Source organism: Poecile atricapillus, chromosome 15 (assembly GCF_030490865.1).
Source record: "Poecile atricapillus isolate bPoeAtr1 chromosome 15, bPoeAtr1.hap1, whole genome shotgun sequence".
Taxonomy (NCBI): Eukaryota; Metazoa; Chordata; class Aves; order Passeriformes; family Paridae; genus Poecile; species Poecile atricapillus.
In genome coordinates, this window is record NC_081263.1 from 8,061,456 (window position 1) to 8,076,880 (window position 15,425).

The 15,425-nt window shown below is 61.0% G+C and overlaps 1 protein-coding gene across 2 annotated transcripts; it reads right to left on the reverse strand.

Annotated features, from left to right (window-relative positions):
- Positions 1–12,380, reverse strand: VSTM2L (V-set and transmembrane domain containing 2 like). 2 transcript variants are annotated; one of them, XM_058850610.1, is made up of 4 exons: positions 12,169–12,380; positions 4,848–5,017; positions 3,876–3,926; positions 1–1,324 (listed from the first exon to the last, which is right to left on the reverse strand). In XM_058850610.1, the coding sequence occupies exons 1-4, from the start codon at positions 12,275–12,277 to the stop codon at positions 1,013–1,015; spliced, it is 642 nt and encodes a 213-aa protein (XP_058706593.1). In that variant the 5' UTR covers positions 12,278–12,380; the 3' UTR covers positions 1–1,012. The 2 variants fall into 2 exon arrangements, with proteins under 2 accessions (XP_058706593.1, XP_058706592.1); XM_058850609.1 differs by having other exon boundaries at positions 4,848–5,020.
- Between the last annotated feature and the right edge of the window lie 3,045 nt (positions 12,381–15,425).

Here is a 15,425-nt window from a genome sequence, read left to right on the forward strand (position 1 = left end):
TAAAGAGCTTTATTAGCTGCAGCAGGTCTGATGGTGGCAGGCTGGGGGGCAGCAGGGGAGCAGTGCCCCGGGACCCCCCTCTCCCTCCCCATAGCTCCGTCCCAGTGGCCGTGGTCACCGTGGGGGCAGCAGGGACGGGCTGTGCTGTTTGCACTGACACAAGAGCCCGTGGGGCAGACCCTGCCCGGGGCAGTGCGGTGCTGTGGCCTGGGAGGGAGGGATGCTTCACTGAGAGGGGGCCGAGAGCCACGGGCTGCGGGATGGGGCCAGGGTGGACGGGGCTGGCGGCTGAGAGCCCCATCCTCTGTGAAATGCGAGGGGAGGAGGAGTGATGGGTGCAAGGGGCCAGCTCCGATGGCACACCTTCCAGGGCACACACTGAGCACGGGCAGCTGCCTGGCTGAGCGATGCCAGAGCGTGCCGGGAGGGTGCCAGGAATGTGCCGTGCCGTCCTTCCTCTGCTGAGCTCAGGCCTTGACGTGCTGGGGGCTGCGGGGCAGGCAGGGGCAGGGGGGATACACACGGGCTGTGGGATGGAGGCTGGAACTTAGATACGCACTGTGGGGCTGGAACCGAGCAACTAAACGGGGCAACCTACGGGAACGGGCGGCTGGGTCTGCGAAGCACAGGGGAGGGCAGGGAGGGTCCCGTGGGTAGGAGGGTCCCCCCTGGGCAGAGCCGGGACACAGCACAGCCCGCGGCACCACGGTGGCAGCGGGCAGCGGGCGCCCACCCGCACTAGGCCGGGGAGATGGCGACCACCTCGGGTGGGCACACGGCCAGGCCCCGGGCACAGCCCCAGCGATGCCCCCATGGCACTGACAGGTCCGGCTCTCGCAGCAGGCCGAGCCCTGGCCCCGCTGTGCCCCGCGGCTGGGGAGAGAGGGAGGTGCTGAGGGGAGCTGGACAGGACGGGGTGCTGGGGCCAGTCTCTGGCAGGGGGTGCGGGACCCTGGATGGCTCCGCTGAGTCCGGGCCGGGGGGGGCTCCTGCGTCCCCCCACACCGCCCACCTACAGCACACAGGAGGTGTCTGCCGAGCGCTTCTTCAGCTCCTTCCCGGCTTTGTGGTGGTGGTGGTGGTGGTGTGCGTGGGCTGAGCCCGGCGAGGCGAGCTCTGCCAGCGGGGCCTCCCGCAGCTCGGTGTCCTGGGGGTGCCCCGGGCCCCCCGCTGCCTCCACCCGCAGGTACGCCTTCACCTTGTGGTGCCGTGCCTTGCCGTCGCTGGAGTCGATCACCCGGCACTCGTACGTCCCCTCGTCCTCCAGCTTCACTCGCGACAGCCGCAGCTTGTGGGAGATGTTGCTGCCGACCACCTTCACCACCTGCAGCGGGGCAGACGGGCGGTCAGGGGGCCCCCAGGGCTCCCACTGCCCCCCAGACACCCCCAGTGTGTCACCACTGCCACCTCCCACCGTGTGCCACCGCACCCCAGCCTTGTGCTGGGAGGACACGCTAAAGGTTGGTGAAGTTGTTGTGGGGGGATCCAGCCCCAGCCTGGGCCCACAGGATGATGGAAGCCCTGGCTCACACCCAGCCACGCAGGGCTCAGAGATCGATGCGGAACCACGCTGGCTAATTAGCTTTTCTACCAAATTGATTCGCTCTCAGCATTTATCACCCAATGAAATTTAAGACTTACTCACTAGCCAGAGCCGCAGCTGCTCTGGGCTGGGTCAATAAATCAGATTTATAACCCACCCCGAGGCCCCTGGCTCTGTTCCCTATAATCACACTGGATGGCAAAGGCCGTTTTTCTACTCGCCGCTGCATTTGTTAGCTGAGGATTTTATGATGTTTGGAAACGCAGCTGGAGAGGGGCAAAACCCACCCCAAACAGCACAGGATGGGGACAACAGCCCCTCAATGTCCCCTCAGCCCCTCACTGTGGGGGCATCCACTGCTGGAACGTGAAGACACCTGCCCACAGGTGTACACAAAGCATGTACAAACACAGGAGCACACACAAGCTGCAGCTTTCAGCTGCCCTGCACACCGTGCAATGCTGAGAGGCTGCTGGTGCCACAGGTCACAGCCAGGGCCACCCCAAACAGCGTCTCAGGGCTTCCCAGTGGCCATGTGCAGCTGTGAGCCCCAGTCTTGCATTGCTGGAAGTGTGGGTCTTGAGGGGACAGGACAAGGCAGGGGCAGGAGCTGCCAGACCCTCGTGCAAGTGTGCCCGGATGCTGAGACTGTCATGGGAAAGGAGCTGCAAAAAAACCTTCTTCATTGGGAGAGCCAGAAGTCACTGAAATTAATGGCTGGGAAATTTAGAACTAATAAAATAAAACCCCAATTTGCTGGTGCCACCAGTGGCCATGGAGCTGCTACCCAGCAGGTCACTGAGCCTCAGGAGGGAAGATTTTATGACCAGCCATAATTCCTGTGGCTCCACCAGCACAGACAGGGCAGTGACAGCTCTCACTGCCCACAGGAATGGGGCAGAGCCCTGGCACGGTCAGGATGGGCAGATTTGCTGTGCCCGGCCCCAGCTCAGCCCTCTGATGTGCCGCTGGATTCAAAGGGATATAAAATAAACCCAGACCCATCATGTTTCACTTCCCTTCATCCTTGCAAAGCATCTCCAGCACCAGGTGTGTTTGGTGGATAGCACACGGCCAAGGGGTGCCTGGCACAGTGGCTCCTCCTTGGGATTTACACCCCTCCTCACTGTTTGACTCTGCTGTTTGTTCCCAGTCACCTGCTGTTGTGGCTGTACCTCAAGTTCCATCAGAACCGCCCATGCTCGTTTACCTCCTCCATTCCATAAACACTTAATTATCAAGGACATTTGAAATAACAACAAACAAAAGAGGTTTGAAGCTCCAGCCTCTCCCTGCTGGCTGGATGTGGAGGAGGCAGCAGCGACCTCGAATGATTCAAAATAAATCCTGGTTACACTCGCACACCCATCAATTCCATCCCAGCGTGCAATTAACTGCCTAATTATGCTAAAACATGCACTGGTTGAGCTGAGAGGGAGTGCTGGCCCCAGGATGGCTCCATGCACCCACTGTAGCCCCTCTTGCCCCTGGAGCAGGGCTTGGGTGGGATGTGGGGAGCAGCAGCCCCCCAGGCTCAGCAGACAGGGTCTGGCAGAGCCCAGGCTCTGGCTGCTCCAGCAGCAGTCCTGGAACTTTGCTGATTGTGGGACACGGAGCCACAGCATCCTGGTGAGGAAACTGCTTAGGTTTGGATATGGACTGTGGGTGCCAATTAATCAAAGGGGACATGACCCCTGGAGAGGGATTTGTTAGCATCAAGAGAATCATGCACTGATCCTGCAGATGGGTGCTGAAAGGTGGTGCCCTCCCTTGGGAAGGGTAGACTGATCCTGGATGTGGGGGACACCCATCTGAGAAGCTGCAGGTGCCTGACCAATCCCATCCCCCCTTGCTCACTCTGAAGGAAAAATGGAAGTGCCAGGAGTGGCTACCAAGTGATAGTGGGAAGCTTTCCAGCACTGCTCTATGACTGTGACACCCCCAAATGCAGAGTTCCCCAGGGCAGGGAGAGCCAGGGGGGCACACACCTGGCAGCAGAAAGCCAAGAGTTTTATTTAACTTATTAGTGGCTCCTCATTCTGCTCACATGAGCCTAAATGGCTTTGGGATTCTAATCCACCGAGTCAATTGGATTATTTTATCCCTGGCATTGATGTGTCACCCAGATGCCAGACAAGGCTCAGGGTCCAGGCTGTGCCTCTTGGTGCCAGGGAGAGCAGGACAGCCACCCCTCACCCTGGTCACCCCCAGGACTGAGCCAAGGCAGACCCAGTTCTCCACCCTGGTGTTCCCAGCCCAGGACTGGGACCAGCAGAATGTCCTGGTGAGTCCCCAAGTGCAGCCCCTCTAAAGACCCATCACCCAAACTCACGCTGATTTTTGTCGCCTCTTTCCCAGGCTCCTCTGGTGGTGATGATTTCAGCTGTGGACAAAGCAGGGTAGGGGGAGACCAGAGAGGGAAGAGAAACGGTCAGCTCAGCCCACCAGCCCCTTCCCACTGCCAGGATGGCTGCCCCAAGCAAGAAGGAAGAGGGAGAAGGGGCAAGAGAGAAGAGACTGCCCAGCCCCAGCAAAACCAGGCACCCAGGGCAGATGAAGCCACACTGGGCACCCAGGATGGGAAGAACCAGCAGCAGCACAGCAGCCAAGGAGCATGGGGTGCTCACCCACAGGTCCCAGTGCTCCAGGTGCTCCCCACAGTCCAGGAATGGGGATGGATCCCTATGGCATCACTGCTGCAGCTGTGACCCCTGTCCCTGGAACCCTGTCCCCATCACTGCCACCACCTGCCCCGTTGCCACCAATCTTCCCCTCCAGCAGCCGCTGGCTGTGAATTCCCAGTGCCTCCAACACCCTTGACCCTGTCCACCCTTGACCCCTGGCAGTGCTTCCCCCCATCCTGGCAGCACTGCCCTGAGGTTTCTCAATTTATGGCAGCACCAGCAGCAGCCCTGCCAAAGACACTACAATAAAGGCTCATTAAAATCCCCAAAGCTGTTTCCCATTCTTTGGCCCTTATCTCTGTGCGAACAGAGAGAGAAATGAAGAGAGGCTGTTTGCTGGACCAATACACAGGGAAACAGGGGACAAGGGAGGGATGGAGGGTGCAGGGCCAGGAGGGATGAGCTGGTGATGAGATAGGCAAAGGCACAAGCACAAAAACAAAGCCTCAGCCTCAGATGGGTCCTGGCAATGGGCCAGGCAGCCCCTTGGCTGGGAAGGACAACCAGGACAGCCCAGCCCCACTGGCCCTGCAGCATCCTCAGTGCAGCTGGACGCTGAGCAGCCCATGCAGCCTATTAATTCTGCTGCTGTGGAGGGGGAGGAGGATGAGGGGCATTACCTGACTGGAAGCCCACGTCTGTTTGTCCGTCCAGTCCTTGTGGTTGCGGACGTACCACCACTGGATCTCAAGGGAGTAGGAGGGGGAGCCGCTGCCGCGGAAGGAACACGCCATCTCCACATCCTCACCCGCCTGCGCCGTCATGTCATGAGGGGTCTCGGTGAAGAGAGCTGCTGGAGACAGAGCGAGGGCTGTGGGTGCCCGCGGGACACAGCGCTGTCCCAGTGAAGGACAATGCCTCCAGCCACACAGGCAGAGTCACCAGGAGTGCCTGGATCCTTCCCTGGCCAAAAAGACCCAGCCTCCACGGGAGGAAAGGGAGGAGCAGGAGCCTGTGGCCCCCTGTTCCCACAGCATCCCTCAGACTCCCGCCCCAGAACGAGTGCAGGACCTGCCACACCTCTGAGGTGAAGGAAATAAATAGAGCATGATGGCATCTCACTCAGATCAGGACATAACTGAAAAACAAATCCTCGTTTAATGTGGCCCCAAACAGGCTCCCACACGCCATATGGTTTACTTTCCTCACTCAAAACAAATATTGTTCGGAGATGTAATTAGAATTCTTTTCATCTCCTCTGGAGAGACTGTTGTTCCTCCCTACAGACAGCCCCAGTGTGCAGGGCACGGGCAAACGCTGCTGCCACGATCGGTGCAGCGGCTTCTCCATGGCACGGCACCGGGACAGGGCTGCCAGCCCCCTGCACAGCCCAGGCACTGCCAGGGCTGCCCTGTGCCTCCTGTCCTCACTCACCACCTCGTGCTGCCGGCTCACAGCCACAGTGCAGGTCCCATCGGAGCCACCGGAGCCCTCCGGGACACACAGCCTGTCGGGAGCAACACTCTCTCCAGCCCTGATCCCTCTGAAAACCAATTATTATCAGGCCAGACAAAAAGTTAATACCTCTAATATCTCCCTGTCCCTCTGGACGTGTGGAAATCCCATCCACTTATTGCTTTCCTTTAATCCATCTCAGCAGGGAACAGAGGAAAATACCCAACACCGGGGTTTACCGAGGCGGGGTGTCCTGGTGGGGCTCCCAGTGCTGTTCCCACATCCTGTTCGTGCAGAACCCAGCGCCAGCAGCCACGTGGATTCTGTGCCAGGGGTGGAAGGAACCCCAGGCAAGGGAACAGCTCTGGTGACCGAGGGCTGTGGGAGAGCAGGGGGTCTTCTTGACACAGGACAAAGGGTTCCTCTGTGCCCCAAGCTACAGTGGTGCTGAGGCTGTTGTGTCCAGTCATTATTCAACACTCACCACCCATTCCCTGGCTGCAGCCAGGATCAGGCTCTTGCCCCACAGAATTCCTGATGGCAGGAGCAATGGCCAAAGGCAGTGGATCCCAACAGAACCTGCACCAGCCCCACAGACACCACAGCTCCAGCAGTGCAGGGGCAGGGTGATGGCCTGAGGGCTCCAGCCAGGTCCAAATTCCTGTGAACATAATTAAAATCTGCTCCCACAGAAGGGAAATTGGCAGATAAGCTGAGAAAAGGCTGGATTGAATCAAGCGCCTTCTTTCTTTCTGATTTTAATTGGGAAGCGTATGTATTAATTAACCCCAGAGCTTAGCCACCTACAAGCACATCCAGAGGAGCAAAGATGCTGCAGATGGATACTTAGGGTCTTTGCTGGGGACACATGTCTTTCAGATGTGTCCTCCAGCAGCACCATGTGCCCTCCCTGATGGATGCTGCACCCCCCGGCCCTGCCTGGACAGAGGTGACTGACTGTCCCCCAGCTCTGCCCCTCACAGGGACACAAATGGGGACCAGGGTCCCCCCAGGCACCCCCTGGCTGGGCATGGACCCTACACCAGGTTGGCCAAGCTGCCTGGACACTGCTCCTGTGAGCACTGACCAGCTCTGGTCAGTGCCCTGCCCCTCCAGCATCCCTGTCCCCTGCCCACCCCAGCCCCATCCCTCTCCCCCCACTGACACTGGAGCCACATCCCCACAGCCAGAGGGAGGGGGCCGTCGGGGGCCGCTTCTCCGTGTGCTTTATGGCCTGCTACCTGTCATAAACTGAGAACACCAGGCTCAATAAATCTTCCAGGAAATAAAAATCAGGGGAAATAAAATGAACTCAATGGGGAAACACAGATAAACAGAATTGAAACCGCCTGCTGGGACGGCTTGGTGCTCTCATAAACCAGAAACAGACGGGGTCCCTCCCTGCGGTGGGCACCGTCCCTCACCTTGGTCACACTCTGCACGGGGAGGGGGCTGCGGCAGCGGGGGCTGTGCTGGGGCAAGAGCAGGTCGTGCATTGATTGCCCTGAGTACCTGGAAATGACCCCAGATCCCTGCTCTGCCCTCCTGCCTCATCCATAGGCCCCACCAGCACAGGAAGCCCTGCAGCCCCAGGAGCCTCTCCAGGACTCTGCCTGCCGCCTGCCATTCCAGAGCTGTGCCAGCTTCCCTGGCCCCCACCACAGCCCCACAAGGACAACACCGGAGCAGCGCCATGGGCACCAGCTCAGGCTAATTGTTGTGTAAAGAGGTACCGGAGGACAGTGAAATATGCATTGGACATTTGCAAACGCCTGTTAATCACCCGGTCAGCCCAAGCTGCTGCTCTGGGAAGGATTTTTTTCCCTAAGCCGGGAGTCAGAAGCCTCATTCTCTGCCCAGCAGATCTGAAGACCCTCACTGGAGCTCCAGCCGGGCTGGTGGGGTGACAAGCACCAAGCAGGAGGTGGGGCTGGGGCTGGCTCTGTCCCACGCTGGGCCGGGACAGGGGCTGGGGGAGCTGAAACATCTCTCTGCTGCTGCTCCTGCCCACTGGAGTGTCCATCCAGCCCCCGCCCTGTGTCCCTGGTGTGGGGCCAGCTCTGACCTGCTGTGTTTGTGCCGCACCTCTGCAAGAAAAGCAAATGTGTCCAACAGAATCCAGCAGCATTGACACTCTCCCCAGGCAGCCACAGCCCCTCCGGCACCGTCCCCTCCCCAGACATCCATGACCCCTCCAGCACCCTCCCCTTCCCAGGAACCCACGGCTGAGGGACAGCGACAGCCCCGGCTTCAGGGACACCATGTCCTGCCGGCAGCAAAGGCACCTGAGGCACCTCCCGGGACACGGACTGGGCAGGGACCCAGAAACAGATGGACCCTCCTGTCCCCCACCCCTTGACACAGCCTGCCTGAGCAAGAGCCATCCCGGGGGATCGGGAGGCACAGGAGGCACCCTCCGGATGGATCCCAGTGCCTGTGTGACCCACACTGTCCCCACCACGGGGACACCGGCTCTGCCAGAGGCTGCTGCACAGGTCGGGCTGCAGCCTCCCTCCCCTCCCCTCCCCTCCCCACCGCCGCTAACAGCTGTGGATGCGTCTCCTCCTGACAAGCCTGCGAGCAGGGATGCTGACCCCGGGGCGCTGGAAACACATCGCGGTGCAAACCGCTGCATAAACACGGCGTGACGGCCGCGTCACTGCTGAGAGAGGGCAGGTGGCTCCGGCCCCGGCAGCCGAGCGGGCAGAGGACTCGGGCGAGCGCTGCTCTCCTCCAGCCATCCAGACATCTCCCTTCCCATGAGACGCGTCAGGCTGGAGCGGGGCGGCCGTGCCTGGGGCCGGGAGGCTCTCACCACACGCTGGGGATGGCAGCTCCGTTGCTCTGCCCCTCTTTACAGTCATATGAGCAGCAGAAGGAGCTCAAATTTGCAGCATGTGAATTAAAAACAAAAAAAAACCGCCTAACTCAGTGACTGTGATCAGGCCAGCACACACCTCACCAGAGAGCTGGAATTAACCTTGAAAACTGCAGGTATTTCCAACAGTGCCCCATCGCGCTGGGCTGCCCCAGCTCCTGTCCCCAGTGCTTCCCACTCCCCTAATATTTAACCCCCTCAGCAAGAGAGAAGTCAGTGGTGAGTCTCTCCACTCTGGCCCTGGCTACAAAAAGCTTTGCCACACAAGGGGACTTGCTGCTCCCATCTGGTTCCTGGGGACTCGCAGTTCTCAGACAATTCCCTCCCAAGGGGCTCAAGGAAGAGCTGTTATTTGATAGTATAAGTAGCAAAGCCCTAAAACGGCCTTTTTTTGACAGTTCCCAGTGGGGTTCCAGCAGTGTGTGCAGCCAGCCCGCAGCCACCATTCTCTCTGGTGCTGCTCTCTGCCAGGGGATGGTTCCCAGCAGCCAGGGGAGGATTCTCAGCCAAAATCATTCAGCGGGACTGGGATGGGGCAGATAGGATCAACCCACCTGGTCTCACACCCAAAACATGAGCCACCAGCACTGGCAGCTGCTGCCGAGAGCTGCCCTCACCACACACAGGTGCTGGTACCGTCCCTCCGAGCTGGCAGTGCCTGGTGCTCATGGACACGGCACCCTCCTGCCCGGCTCTGCCCACCCCATCACCGCTGAGCTCATCCCAAGCCAGCTTCACACGGAGCACACGATGTAATCAGAAATGCACCCGGCACAACGGAGCCCGGCCAGCATCCCCTGCTCAGTCGGGCACCCACCGCAGATGGAGCCTCAGGGAGGGAGCCGTGCAGGAGGGGAAACAGCTATGGAACAGAGGAGCTCGGAGAGAGCCAGAGCTGTGGAGGATAGGGCCAGTCTGTCCCGAGGTGCACAAGCCCCACTCACACCATGAACCAAAATCCCAGAAGAGCCGTGAAGGGGAGAGGGCTCAGCAGCTGCCCACCTGGGCATCCATCTGGCCCCCGGAGCATCGCCTGATGAAGGAGGCAGCAGAGCAGAGCCTCCAGCTCCCTGGCCCACTCCAGGTCCTCACTCCAGCCCTGCCGTGCTGCCCACAGCTCCCAGACCGTGTGCAGCCGTGCCGGCTGTTGGTTGATTCCTGCCTCGCTCACAGGGAACGTTATGATTAAAATTAGCTGTCACTGTCCTAACGTAATAATTCCCAGTGTCTGGCCCGTCGTCTGTCAGCCGCTTCAAGGGAAGAGAAAGCCCAGACGTTTGATGAGGAGAGGTGTCAGATGTAATTGCGTTGAATGACTGCACGAGCAGCAGCAGGAAAAACACATCGCATGGAGAATTCCCACCAGGAAGTGTGAAAAAATCCGGCAGAATGCAAAGTGTTTATGAAAGTAATTGATAGAATAATCACTGGGGTGTGCGGGAACGGAGCAGGGCAGCGCCCTGGGGAGCCGGGGCATCGCTCTCTCCAGCCTCCAGCCGCGGCTCTGCTGAGGCGAGGCGATATCGCCTGAACACGGTGCCGGCGAGAAGCCGGGCAGCTCCTCCTCACGGCACGGCTCCCCTGCCCCGCTCCAGAGCCAGCAGGCTGGGAAGGCGGCTGGAGCTTCCCAGCCAGCGCATGAGAAAGCCGATGGCAGCAGCCCAGCGAGCACAGGCTGCAATGGGGGGCATGAATAATTGAAGGCACCAGCCTGAGGAGAGGAGAGAAGGGGGAGAGGCAGCACTGTGGGTAGGGAAGGGATGGTGGGAAGAATCCTGCGGCTCAGATGCTCTCACAGGGCAGTTGGAGCCCATCCTGGCTCCATCCTTGCCAAAGGCAGAGCCTTTGCTGTGGGGGCAGGTAAAGGACTTTCTTTATGACTTTTCCCTTCCCACCGCCGTGGCTGCCCTGCGAGCAGAGCCTCGCTGCCCACTGTGGGGTGGCAGGATGGGGGAGCCGCCCCAGGGGTGCCCATGGCCGCTCGCCGATGCCTGCGGAGCACACGCTGCTCCCATCAATTCCCTCACTGCATCCGACGTGGACAAGTTAAAAGGAAGAGTGAAGGCACTCCGGGGCTGTGCCAGAGCCTCGCGGTGGCTCTGGTGGCTCCTCCAGGCCTCCAGCACCGGGCAGAGATGGCAGCGAGCTCTGGGCGCTGCCTGATGCGGGCAGAGCCCGACAGGACCTGCCCGTGCCCCCCAGCCACAGCCGAACCCATCCCGCTGGCCACAGCCCCTCTCCCTCTCCACGTCTCCAACCTGCTGGACTCGTGGTGTGGAGGGAAAGCTGCACCAGCCAGTAATGAAATGATCAGTCTCCGATCTGCTAAACAGCGATTTATACAGGTTTTCAGCACACACAGCTTTTATCAAATTGGTATTCACCTACTGAACACAAATGGCTTATTATACATGACCCACTTATTCACTGCTTTTCAGTATCGTTAATAAAGGTTTCTGTTGTGATTAAGTGAGTTGCTGCAGAACTGCTCGAGTACCAAGCTGTAATGTGGCTCCAAAGTGCACTCGCCCTCCCAGAATATTTCATCTCCTTGGCTCCCTGTTCCCTCGCAGCGACCATTTCCCTATTTATTTGCCTATTGCTGAATTTCTGAGGGGAGCAGCGGTGGCTAATGGAGGCTCTTCACCCACCTTTCCGTCTGGCATGCCAGCCTGGCAGGTCTGGAAACTCTGGTGCTGTGAACCCCCAATGCAGAGGCTGATCGTCCCTTCCCTGGGCAGGCAGGTACCTGCCGGCCCACGCACTGCTGCGGGACACCACAAACTGCGGGACACCTCACACCATTCACTCTGGCACGGCCCGAGGCATCGTGTGCCCGGAGGCTCCTCGGGGCACAGTGGGTCCCTCCGCACACGGGAGGCCCCGGAGCTGGGCGGGGGGAAGAGCTGGGACCCGGGCAGCCAGCGTGTCCCCATGGTCACTCCTCGGGCTAAGACTGAACGTGCCCGCGTCGCTCCACAGGGAAGGAGGAGGTTCTCAGCAGCCTCCTCCGAGGCTTGGTCCCCTGTCACCTTCTCGGTACCCACGAGGGAGCTGTCCCTACGCCAGGTTCCTCGCCGGCGGGTGGAGGATGCAGGAAGAGGTTCCACTTCCCCAACCCCGCTGGATCCCATCGGGCTCGGCAGCACCGACCCGCCGAACCACCGTGCACCGGAGGGAGCGGAGGAGCGGGAGGCGGCGGGGGAGCCCCGCTGCCGGGGCGTGGGGCACCACACGGCGGGGCGGGCGGCGGCACCGGGAAGCGCACCGGGAGGCTCACGGACGCGGGGTGCGGGTGGCGGCGGCGACACCGTGAGCCACACGGAGACGGGGTGCGGGTGGCTGCAGGCACCGGGACGTGCAGAGCCCCCCGACTCGGCAGCCCAGCGGCGAAGGCAGAGGCCGCCTCCCGGGCTCCGGAGACGGGAGCGGCGGAGCCCAACCCCAGCTCGCCCGGCTGCCCCCCACTCTTCGAGCCGCCGATGCGACGGACGGCTACACGGGGCTGCCCTCAGTGGCGGAGCCCGACCGGGACCCCCGATCCCCCGCACTCGTCCCGCTGCCCGGGCAAGAGCCGCCCCGACCCGCCGCCAGCCCCACGAGGCACCGAGCCCCAGGAGCTCCCGTCGCTCAGTCGCCCCCTTCCCGAGCCCGAGCCGCCGCCTCACCGCTGCCCGCCGCCGGGGCGTCCCACGGGGGGTGCCGGGAGGCGGCGCCGAGCTGTAGGTAGAGCCCCAGGTAGTGGAAAATCCCCAGGGCCAGGGCCAGGGCGCCCATCTTGCCGCGGGCGCGTCCGTCCCGGGGGCGGCGGCGCCGCCGGGCCGAGCCCTGTCCCCGGGGCTGCGCCGCGGTCCCGGCGCCGCCGCGCTGCGGAGCTCTTCCCTCGCGCGGAGGGCGCCGCGCGCCGAGGCGGTGCCGCGGCTCGCCCGGAGCCTCCCCCGCCCGGCGGAGGGATCCCGGCCCGCGCGCACCCCCAAGTTTTTTTCCCACGGTTCATTCTTAAACTGCGCGGGGCGGGGCCGGACCCGCCGCGCCCCCCCGGGACCCCCGGCACCACCGGGACCCCCCCGTGCTGCCCCCCGGGACCCCCGGCACCACCGGGACCCCCCGTGCTGCCCCCCGGGACCCCCGGCACCACCGGGACCCCCCCGTGCTGCCCCCCGGGACCCCCGGCACCACCGGGACCCCTCCGTGCTGTCCCCCGGGACCCCCCATACCGCCCCACCGGTACTGCCCCGCACCGCCGGGATTCCTCGCATCTCCCCACCCGGACCCCTCCTCCGCACTGCCGGGACCTACCGGCACCCCCGGGGCTCCCCGTCCCGCCAGGACTCCCACGCCTCGCTGGGACCCTCCGCACCGCACTACCGGGACCACCCGCACGGCCGGAGCCCCGCGGCACCCACAGGTCCCACACAGGGAGAGGTTTCTCCCTGGCAGCCCCGGCTCCGCTCCCCGCGGGCCGAGACCCCGGGCACCGCCGGTCTCGCCGGGAGAGGCTTCAGCACCCAGGACAGAGCCCGGTGCAGAGCGCGGCTCCGCCCGGCCCGGCCCGGCCCGGCACCGCTCAGCCCAGTGCGATCCAGTTCATCTCAGCACAGCCCCAGTCGGCAGATGCAGTGCCGGAGGGGCAGTGCCCGGTGCTCCGGCTTCACCGCGAGTGCCAGGGCCCATCTGGGGGCAGTTCGAGGGGTTTTTGAAACGTTACAAGAAGAGCAAGGACACGCGTCCCCACGTGCATCCTGATCGCTGTCCCAGGCTGTGCAAGATTTGTCTCACAATGAAAACCTGCAGCTGGAGTGGGTTGCGAGCTCACACGCACCCTCAGAGCCCGGCTGGAGCGTGGCCGGTGGCACCAGAGAGAGTTGGAGCGGGCACCTTGCTCCTGCCACGATCAGGATTTCATAGAACCCGTAGGAGCCTGATGTCCTTTTGGGTGCAGAAACCCTGAGGCCAAACCCACCGACAGCACCAACACTTCCAGAGCTGAGCCTCACAGCAGGTCACGACCACAGCACCAGCACCTGTGCAATTCATACATCTTTTGTGAAAAGCCTAAAATCCATCAAAGGGCCCGGTGATGCCGTATCCCTGTCCTAAACACTGGCCTCAGCACCAGGGGAGGCACAGAGCAGGCGTCACTCATACCACAGTATCTGTATGCAACACAGCAGACAAAAGGATATTATTTGCTCTCTAGATAAACAGAAAAAATCAGATTATTTCAGGTGTTTTCTGCCATGAGGTGACAGATGCTGGCTGCAAAGAGATTCTTTAAATTGGATTTGAAAATACTGACTGTATTTCCTGAGCCTTCTCTTGGCGGGGCTCCAGAAGGAGTGGGGGTATTCATCCCATTCCCCTCCAGCAAGGCAGGTCCCTGGCCAGGAGCTGTGCTGCCTCGTACCTGCGTTACTAATCAATAATTTTGAAAAAAAATTGTACCTGCTGCAGCATTAGCTGGATGTCAGAATAAAGCCTGGCTCAGAGCAGAGCATTGATCTCTGCCCAAGTTCATTACTCCCTCTGGAGTTAAAAGCTGAGGGAGGAGGGAGCAGCAGGGACAGACAAACGGGCGTCACGGCCATGCCTGGCTGCATTTAGAAGTTTCCATGGCTGGTTGGGATCAGAGGGTCCCGCTCTGGGATGGCAACAGCAGCAGTGGCAAAGGACTTTGGGTGTCCTGAGGTAAAGCTGCCTGGAGCTGCTGAGCAAACACAGCAGTGTCAGGAGCAGCTCTGGGCTGGATCCTGACAAAGCAAAAGCATCAGATCTCCCAGAGGCACGTGTGGAGGTAAAACCTATGCACTGAAACTGGGGGATTCATGTGCCAAAGGATGGGGTTCATGAACTCCCAAAATAGGGGGTTCTTGCACTGAAAGACACAGTTCATGTACTGAAAGATGGGGTTCATGCACAGGCTCAGGTGCAACAGGAGAAGCAGCAAAGGCCAAGCACTCACGTGCCCCACATTTTGGGCAGCTGGCCCAGTCTCGTGGCTGCTGTGGCCCAGGGTCCATCCTCTGCCATTGGTCAGCGAGGGAATAAAAACAAACCTGCACTGAAGTGGCAGCTACAAACTGTGCTCCCCCAGACCTGGCACCCCACTTTGTGAAGGACCCACTCACAGGTGAACAGCCAGAGCAGGAGCTGGAGATGTCAGCCAGCGGTGACTGCACATTCCAGGCACAGGCAGGGATCCCCAGCTCCAGCACCCCAACACAGGGCAGCACATCCCCCACTGGAGGCTGAGGCCATGCAGCTGCACCTCAAGGGCTGAAACCCCTCTGTGCACCATCAGAGATATTTAAATCATGCCAGGAGGAAGCAAAGAGCATAAATTCCTCCCAGAGCCAGGAACACCTCCAGAGGCAGAGCCTGAATTAAGTCCCATTTCCAGCAGATTTTCTGTCATCACAGTGTATGAGAAACAGGTACTGGGGCCATGCAGGGCCCAGCAGACAGGGAAGTGCCAGTGCCCACATCTTAAATGTGCTAGGAAGGTTTGGTTCTCCTCAATTTTAATCCATCAGTGGCGAGGCCTCAGGAAGGTGCTGCCTGTGGGTGCAGCCATGCTGCCCCAGAGAACCCCCTGTGTGTCTGACAAGGATTTGGGGGGAGGTCACTCACACACAGAGGTGGGAGCAGAGCCAGCAGCTCCCAGAGCAGAGCCAGCACCCGCTGCCTAACGAGGTCCCTTATCTGCTCACTCGTTATTGCTCTCAACAGCCGGCACCTCCCTCACAGGGCTTCTCTGTCAGCAGAGCCGGCCCAGGGACTCGCTCTCGAGGATGAAACACTCCTTATCTCTGCCAGTGCCAGGTTCCTGCCCATTGCTCAGTTCTGCTGGGGCGAGCACCCACCACATGGAGGAAACCAGCGGGCACTTCCATGCAGTGAAACCACAAAGATCCCAGAGGCACCA